The 9051-nt window shown below is 52.3% G+C and overlaps 1 protein-coding gene across 3 annotated transcripts in view; it reads left to right on the top strand.

Annotated features, from left to right (window-relative positions):
- Nucleotides 1-227: 227 nt before the first annotated feature.
- LOC110259088 (microtubule-associated protein 1B-like) overlaps nt 228-9051 on the top strand; it is a 30619-nt gene continuing 21795 nt past the window's right edge. For all 3 annotated transcript variants that reach the window (XR_002341313.1, XM_021082408.1, XM_021082407.1), the window contains exons 1-5: nt 228-285; nt 645-692; nt 2242-2462; nt 3191-3215; nt 8250-8470. Coding sequence is in view for 2 of the 3 variants with exons in the window: in XM_021082408.1 (XP_020938067.1) it covers nt 243-285; nt 645-692; nt 2242-2462; nt 3191-3215; nt 8250-8470 (558 nt within the window). In the remaining variant the exon portion in view is untranslated. The remainder of the gene's footprint in view (nt 286-644; nt 693-2241; nt 2463-3190; nt 3216-8249; nt 8471-9051) is intronic.

The raw sequence follows: 9051 nt of genomic DNA, 5'->3' as shown, positions 1-9051 counted from the left end.
ACTCGTAGAAGGGAGATGTGTAAGGCTCCATCCCTCAGCAGCCCACGATCTCTGAAGGTTTGCCACTGTGGCCAATGTTTTATGGAAGCTTCTGAGGCCGTAGAGCAGAGGGAAGTTCTGAGCACACCGAGGACAAGCTATGGTGGTGCTGCGTGGCCCAAGACAACCCTAAGTAGGGGATATGTGTGGGGGACAGGCTCTAACACCTTGATTCTTATGTCTGTGTCTCTGCAGTGTGTAACATGGAGAGTCTGAGTGACAGCAACCACGATGAAAGTGATACAGGTAAGAACATCTCTCAGGTAGGAGCCAATGGGAGAGGGTTCCCGGGACACTTGGGTGATGCCTGCTGCTTGGAGTGTGGGGCAGGTGAGTCTGAAACTTAAAAACAGAGAGAAATTGGTGTACAGATGTTCACCACCTACTTTAATAAGGAGAGGGAGCAGATATGAGATGCCTGAATGTTGGCATCTGTGCTCAGCTTGTGTGGAAGGGTCTCAGTCCATGGAGCAGAGGGAAGGTGTGGGAGCCTGGAGGAAAAACCAGGGTGATGCTCTGTACCCGTAGTCACCTCAGGGAAGCCGGAGAAACGGGAGGGCCACTCTTTCTAACTCCTTGATTTCCCCGATGGTGTGTTTCTACAGACTCAGTGGTGGAGAGCATGAGCAGCCGCCAGGATGAGGAGGCTGCAGGTAGGGAAGAGCACGCAGCTGGGATCTAGTGGGAGACGGTTCCTGGGAGGACCTGGGTTCCACCTGCTGCTGGAAGAGGGAGGAAGTGGGGGATAGGACTTGGCGGGTGGGTGGGTGGGTGGCCAAATGAGTGGCACTCTGCTGTGGTGTTTTCCCCTGTGAAATGGATACCACGAAGAAGACATGGGTCCCTGGTCTTTGTTGTGCTGTGTTTGTATTCCTCTCTCCTTCCTTTGAGAGGGAGAATCGATTTTCCCTGCCAAAGCTGCTCCTTCCTGCTTTGGTCTCTGCCCATTGTGCAAGTTTGCTTTGTGATTTGCACCGTGAGGGCCCAGTGCACAAGAGCTGTTGACTTGGTTTCCTTTATTGACCTTGAGGGACCTGAAGTGGTGGCACCCAAAGCTCTCCTAGGCCCTTGACCCTGGAGACCAAGTTGGTCGAGTGAGTGTCAGGTGGTGGGTGAGAAGGCAGCTCTCTCACTCTGCATGTTTGGGATTTCTGGCCTCCCTGTCCTGTTGTGTCCTCATGGTGTGTCCTGAGGGAAGGGATGTTCCCAGAGTTAGATGTGTTAAAGGAGGCATACTTGGAGTTCCCAAGGTTAACGAATCCAACTAGGAACCATGAGATTGCGGGTTCGATCGCTGGCCTCACTCAATGAGTTCAGGATCCAGTAATGCCGTGAGCTGTGGTGTAGGTGGCAGATGCAGGTGGCTGTGGCTCTGACATAAAATGGCAGCTACAGCTCCTATTAGACCCCTAGCCTGGGAATCCATATGGCATGCGTGTGGCCTTAAAAAGCTACAAGTATTAATAGAAAAAAAATGGTGAAATCAGGCAGCACAGAGAAAGAAATATCGTGCAACTCAACATATAGGCGGTAACCAGACTCGGCAGAGTGTCAGAGATGGAAAGTAGAAATGACTGAGACCTGGCAGCAGGGCTGAAGGGGGAGTCATTCCTGAATGGGTGCAGAGGTCCTATGAGTTATGATGAGAAAGGTTGTTATGGACAGTGGTGCAAAGTACATAGCATTGGGAAGGCCTGCTCGCCCCGTGAGTTTCCTATTGCCAAAGTATTCCAAAGAGAAGCATTATGTATCTAAGAAAAGAAAAGAGGCGAAACATCCCAGAGGATGGAGTGTGAACACAGGAGCACCCTGTGGGAAGAGTAGGGAAGCTGAAATGATCTCCTGCCATTTCAGAAGATGGAGGAATGTGGCTGGAGAGGAAAATGGGCAGGAGGATTCACGAGACTCTGTCATGGCAACAGAGCCTGCATGCTCGTGTTGGCCATTTCTCAGATGGAGAATATGCCACGGAGAGGTTCCCTTTAGCAAGAGAGGCAGAGGCTCCCTTTCTCAGGTCTTTCAAGGTGCTCTCTGCCTTCCTTCAAAACGTTTACCCGGGAGGATGGGCCAAGAGAAGCTCCATCCATGCTTCATCCCACCCCCACCCCTTGACTCCCAGCCCATGTCCAGTCAGGTGAGGTGCCCAGAGTACCTCCTGAGCAGCACCACCGCCTTGCTGACAGTGACTGTGTGTCCCCCTAGCAACCCTCGATGATGTTGTGGAGGCCGGCGGGAGTGAGAAGACTGAGGAGGAGGCCCTGGCTGGGGCAAATGAGGAGGAGGTGGGGCCGGGAACTGAGAAGGTGCAGGAGGAGGCTGCCTGCATTGACGAGGCAGAGGAGGAGGTGGGCCCATCCCTTGAAAATGACGAGGAGTCCCCAGCCAGCGACCTGGTTGAGCAGGAAGACCAGCTTGCCCCCAAGGTAAGCTCACCTTTCTTGATCTGAGATTTAAAAAGGTGCCTCCTTTCTTCTTGGATGTGCCTACTTCAGAAAAGGAAATCTGAGAAAGTCCATTATAGAGGATATATGCACATTCCTCTGTGGAGGAATGTTGAGTCAAAGTTTGATACCAACCAATAACTCCTTCCAAGGGGCATTGGCAAAAGGGACCACATCAGTTCCCAAGTGTACATAGGGAGCATTTGTCTTTGAAGAAGCCTGAATGCTTTGTTTGGTTTTGTTGTCTTTTTGCCTTTTCTAGGGCCACTCCCGTGACATATGGAGGTTCCCCGGCTCAGGGTCAAATCGGAGCTGTAGCCACCGGCCTGCACCAGAGCCACAGCAACGCGGGATCCGAGCCACGTCTGCAACCTACACCTCAGCTCACGGCAATGCTGGATCCTTAACCCACTGAGCAAGGCCAGGGATCGAACCCGCAACCTCATGGTTCCTGGCCGGATTCGTTAACCACTGCGCCACGACGGGAACTCCAAAGAAGCCTGAATGTTTTTTAAATGAACGTGGACTTGGGAGGTCTTCCATGAAAAGCTGGTGCCTTTTCCACAGGTGTCTTTGCTGTCTTCTTTTGGGGAAGCAGACTCAACTCTGCCTTCTGTCTGTGTGCCTGCAGCCCCCAACCACAGGAAGACCTGTGGCCAAGTGCAGAGGATGCTGTGACACTCACAGTGTTTTCTTTTCTCTCATCACAGGTGGACGGGATGGACGATGAAAGCCGTAAGTATTCTGGAACCCGGCTCTGCTGAGGAGAAGTCCAGGTGTTGAGGAAGGGTGGGGGGTGCTTTCCTGCCCCTTTGGTTGCAGAGACACCCTGATTCTGGGTTCCTCCTGGGAAGGAGGAAGGAGACTGACTTCCCACAAAAGGGCCATCCCAAGTCCTCGGGTCCCTGGACGAAAGGAGGCTCTTTGTATGGTGTGGGTAGGTGTCCGGGAACAATGGGGGGTGTGCGTGTGAGGGCCTGTTGGTGTGATTGTGAACCAGTGTGAGTGGGTGTGTTTTGTGGGGAGTCATGTGTGCCTTAGCACCACATACCTGTCCAGTTTCTCGTTGAACAGTCTCATGATGACCGCAGGCTAACTGTCCATTCCCTTATTCTCCCTGCACCCGCTGGGAGCAAGCTTTGGGGAAAAGGCTTTCCTTCCTCTTGGTCTTTCATTTCCTCTTTTCTTCCCCCTCTGCTTGGTGCAGACTTTCATGCTGTTGTTTCAAACATGTGCCATGAACTCGAGCCTCTTCAGGTTGTAAGTGTCCCGAGGGAGTGTTGTGAACGCTGTGCTCCCCCCGCACCTCCTACCCACTCGGGGCAGCCACCCTTCCAGCCTCTGCACAGGAGTGGTCTTTCAGACACCTCATCTGCATGACCTCAGAGAGTCTTTGTCCTTCTGTGTCTGACTGGCTTCACTTGAAGTGATGTCCTCCAGCGAGTTCCTCTCGAGGCTCAGAGGTCCTGAACCTGACCAGTACCTATGAGGACATGGGTTCGACCCTTGGCCTTGCTCAGTGGGTGAGGAAACCCGCATTGTGGTGAGCTGCGGCAGAGGTCCCAGACGCGGCTGGTATCCAGCTTGGCTGTGGCTGTGGTGTCGGCCGGTGGCCACAGCTCTGATTTGCCGCCTCGCCTGGCAATTTCCATCTGCTGCGGGGGCAGCCCTCAAGCCCAAAAGTGAATCAGTCAGTAATGTCCTCCAGTTCTCTGTGCATTGCTGCAATGGGTAGGGTTTCCTTCTTCTGTGACAACGGAATACCTTGCTATGGTCTGTATCCACCCCGTTGTCTTTCTCAGTCTGTGTGCCCGTGGACACTGCGGCTCTGTTTCTGTTGGGCTCTTGTGTATGGTGCTGCCGTGATCCTGGGATGGCAGGTCTCTTTACCCGACACTGATGGTTCTTCCTTTACATGGCCATGCAGCAGTGGGATTGCAGGGTCCTGCCGTGGTGTTTCCCGATCTGGCTGGCCCCGTTGACATTCCCTGCTACAGTGTCCAGAAGTCCCAGGCAGTCACATCTTCCCAAACATCTGTTCAGGTTTGAAAACACTCCGTGTCCTACCAGGTGGGAGGTGATACCTCGTGGTGCCTTTGCTTTGCCTTTGCATTGTGATAGGCAACATTGGGAAACGTTCCCTCTGTATGCTGCTCTCTGTGGTCTTCTTCGACAGAGGGTCTCTCCCAGGCTTCCACTCATCTACAACTGAGGTATTTGCCTTTTGATTCAATTGATTTGTAGTTGTTTCCCATATATTCCGAATATGAGCCCCTGTTTCAAATATAAGATTTACAAATATCCTCTTCTGTAGGTTGTCTTTCCATTCAGTGGATTGTTAGACACTGTCTTTTCTGTTTGTTTCTATTTTAATGGAGGTACAGTGTTGTTTCACTCTCTGCTGTGGAGCGACATTCCCCAGTCGTGTGTGTCCATTAACGTATGTTCCTTTTTTGATACTATTGTCCGTCTGAGATCAGGTCGATTTCAGGAGGTTGGATCTCGTTCTCCGTGTGCTGCAACAGGAGGACCTTGTTGTCTCTCCATTCTCAATGCCATAGTTGGCATCAACTGCCCCCAAACTCCCAGTCCAAGCCCTTCACAACCACAAGTCTGTTCTCTGCGTCCGTGGGTTTTGTGGACAGGTTCCTTTGTGCCGTGCTTTAGATTCCACCTCTAAGTGAGATCAGGTGGTATCCGTCTTTCTCTTTGTCACGTACTTCACTTTGAATGAGAATCTCTCGATCCATCCCTATTGTTTTGAGTGGCATTGGTTTCTTCTTCGATTTTCTGGCTGAGTCGTGAATTCCATCATCTATGTGGACCACATCGTCATGAGCCATTCATCTGTCTGTGGACATGAGATGGCTTCCCTGTCTTGGCTGTTGTGAACAGTGCTGCCATAAACATAGAGGGGCATATGTCTTTTTCCTGGATACATTTGTCCTGATATTTCCCAGGGTGCTCGGCTTGCTAGGTCGCATGCCCTGCTGTGTTCAGTTTTCGCAGGACCCTCCATGGTGTCTTCCATAGTGGTTGTACCAGTGTACGTTCGCATCGGCAATGCTGGGGGGGGGGCCTTTTCTCCACCGTATCTGCGACCGACACCAGAGCTCTCGCAACGCTGGATCCTTAACCCTCAGCGAGGCCAGGATCAACCCCGCAAGCTCGTGTTCCTAGTCGGATTCGTTTCGCTGTGCCCGACGGGAACTCCTGGTGGTTTCTTTGCTGTTGTTGTTGTGGAGGTGTATGAGTTTTCTTTATATATGTTTTGGAGGTGAACCTCACGGGCAGTGGTCCCTTTCTCCTCAGTGTTTCTGTAGAGCTGCTGTCCACAGTGTGCCAGCCACTGGCCAGAAGGAGCCATTTCTGCTTAATTGAGTTCAGTCAGTAGTTAGGTCTGCCTCTTGCAGTGAACAGAATAAAGCAGCCTATGGTTCACTCCCAGGGGCCACCACACAAGTGTGTCCATGCAGCTGGAATTTCAGGTGTGTCACCCTGGAGCTGAGGCCTCCAGATGGACTCGTAGAAGGGAGATGTGTAAGGCTCCATCCCTCAGCAGCCCACGATCTCTGAAGGTTTGCCACTGTGGCCAATGTTTTATGGAAGCTTCTGAGGCCGTAGAGCAGAGGGAAGTTCTGAGCACACGGAGGACAAGCCAGGTGGTGCTGTGTGGCCCAAACAACCCTAAGTAGGGGATACGTGTGGGGGACAGGCTCTAACACCTTGATTCCTTATGTCTGTGTCTCTGCAGTATGTTCATGGAGAGTCTGAGTGACAGCAACCATGATGAAAGTGATACAGGTAAGAACAGCTCTCAGGTAGGAGCCAATGGGAGAGGGATCCCGGGACACTTGGGTGACGCCTGCTGCTTGGAGTGTGGGGCAGGTGAGTCTGAAACTTAAAAACAGAAAGAAATTGATGTAAGATGTTCACCGCCTACTTTAATAAGGAGAGGGAGCAGATATGAGATGCCTGAATGTTGGCATCTGTGCTCACTTGTGTGGAAGGGTCTCAGTCCATGGAGCAGAGGGAAGGTCTGGGCACCTGGAGGAAAAACCAGGGTGATGCTCTGTACCCGTAGTCACCTCAGGGAAGCCGGAGAAACGGGAGGGCCACTCTTTCTAACTCCTTGATTCCCCTGATGGTGTGTTTCTACAGACTCAGTGGTGGAGAGCTGAGCAGCCGCCAGGATGAGGAGGCTGCAGGTAGGGAAGAGCACGCAGCTGGGATCCAGTGGGAGAGGTTCCTGGGAGCACCTGGGTTCCGCCTGCTGCGGAGAGGGAGGAAGTGGGGGATAGGACTTGGCGGGTGGGTGGGTGGGTGGCCTAATGAGTGGCACTCTGCTGTGGTGTTTTCCCCTGTGAAATGGATACCACGAAGAAGACTTGGGTCCCTGGTCTTTGTTGTGCTGTGTTTGTATTCCTCTCTCCTTTTCTTTGAGAGGGAGAATCGATTTTCCCTCCAAAGCTGCTCCTTCCTGCTTTGGTCTCTGCCCGTTGTGCAAGTTTGCTTTGTGATTGCACCGTGAGGGCCCAGTGCACAAGAGCTGTTGACTTGGTTTCCTTTATTGGCCTTGAGGGACCTGAAGTGGTGGCACCCTGAAGTCTGGTGGCACCTTGACCCTGGAGACCAAGTTGGTCGAGTGAGTGTCAGGTGGTGGGTGAGAAGGCAGCTCTCTGGCTCTGCATGTTTGGGATTTCTGGCCTCCCTGTCCTATTGTGTCCTCACGGTGTGTCCTGAGGGAAGGGATGTTCGCAGAGTTGGATGATGTTAAAGGAGGCATACTTGGAGTTCCAGTGGTTAAGGAATCCAACTAGGAACCATGAGATTGCGGGTTCGATCGCTGGCCTCACTCAGTGAGTTAAGGATCCAGTAATGCCGTGAGCTGTGGTGTAGGTGGCAGATGCAGCTGGGATCCTGCCTTGCTGTGGCTCTGACATAAAATGGCAGCTACGGCTCCTATTAGACCCCTAGCCTGGGAACCTCCATATGGCATGCGTGTGGCCTTAAAAAGCAACAAGTATTAATAGAAAAAAAAATAGAGAAATCAGGCAGCACAGAGAAGGAAATATCGTGCAACTCAACATATAGGCGGTAACCAGACTCGGCAGAGTGTCAGAGATGGAAAGTAGAAATGGCCAAGACCTGGCAGCAGGGCTGAAGGGGGAGTCATTCCTGAATGGGTGCAGAGGTCCTATGAGTTATGATGAGAAAAGTTGTTATGGACAGTGGTGCAAAGTACATAGCATTGGGAAGGCCTGCTCTCCCCGTGAGTTTCCTATTGCCAAAGTATTCCAAAGAGAAGCATTATGTATCTAAGAAAAGAAAAGAGGCGAAACATCCCAGAGGATGGAGTGTGAACACAGGAGCACCCTGTGGGAAGAGTAGGGAAGCTGAAATGATCTCCTGCCATTTCAGAAGATGGAGGAATGTGGCTGGAGAGGAAAATGGGCAGGAGGATTCACGAGACTCTGTCATGGCAGCAGAGCCTGCATGCTCGTGTTGGCCATTTCTCAGATGGAGAATATGCCACGGAGAGGTTCCCTTTAGCAAGAGAGGCAGAGGCTCCCTTTCTCAGGTCTTTCAAGGTGCTCTCTGCCGTCCTTCAAAACGTTTACCCGGGAGGATGGGCCAAGAGAAGCTCCATCCGTGCTTCATCCCACCCCCACCCCTTGACTCTCAGCCCATGTCCAGTCAGGTGAGGTGCCCAGAGTACCTCCCGAGCAGCACCACCGCCTTGCTGACAGTGACTGTGTGTCCCCCTAGCAACCCTCGATGATGTTGTGGAGGCCGGCGGGAGTGAGAAGACGGAGGAAGAGGCCCTGGCTGGGGCAAATGAGGAGGAGGTGGGGCCGGGAACTGAGAAGGTGCAGGAGGAGGCTGCCTGCATTGACGAGGCAGAGGAGGAGGCAGGCCCATCCCTTGAAAATGACGAGGAGTCCCCAGCCAGCGACCTGGTTGAGCAGGAAGACCAGCTTGCCCCCAAGGTAAGCTCACCTTTCTTGATCGGAGATTTAAAAAGGTGCCTCCTTTCTTCTTGGATGTGCCTACTTCAGAAAAGGAAATCTGAGCAAGTCCATTATAGAGGATATATGCACATTCCTCTGTGGAGGAATGTTGAGTCAAAGTTTGGTACCAACCAATAACTCCTTCCAAGGGGCATTGGCAAAAGGGACCACATCAGTTCCCAAGTGTACATAGGGAGCATTTGTCTTTGAAGAAGCCTGAATGTTTTGTTTTGTTGTCTTTTTGCCTTTTCTAGGGCCACTCCTGTGGCATATGGAGGTTCCCAGGCTCAGGGTCAAACCAGAGCTGTAGCCACCGGCCTGCGCCAGAGCCACAGCAACGCGGGATCCGAGCCACGTCTGCAACCTACACCTCAGCTCACGGCAATGCCGGATCCTTAACCCACTGAGCAAGGCCAGGGATCGAACCCGCAACCTCATGGTTCCTGGTCGGATTCGTTAACCACTGCGCCACGACGGGAACTCCAAAGAAGCCTGAATGTTTTTTAAATGAACGTGGACTTGGGAGGTCTTCCATGAAAAGCTGGTGCCTTTTCCACAGG

This window comes from Sus scrofa, unplaced genomic scaffold (assembly GCF_000003025.6).
Source record: "Sus scrofa isolate TJ Tabasco breed Duroc unplaced genomic scaffold, Sscrofa11.1 Contig781, whole genome shotgun sequence".
Taxonomy (NCBI): Eukaryota; Metazoa; Chordata; class Mammalia; order Artiodactyla; family Suidae; genus Sus; species Sus scrofa.
This window is presented reverse-complemented; position numbering and strand designations above follow the sequence as displayed.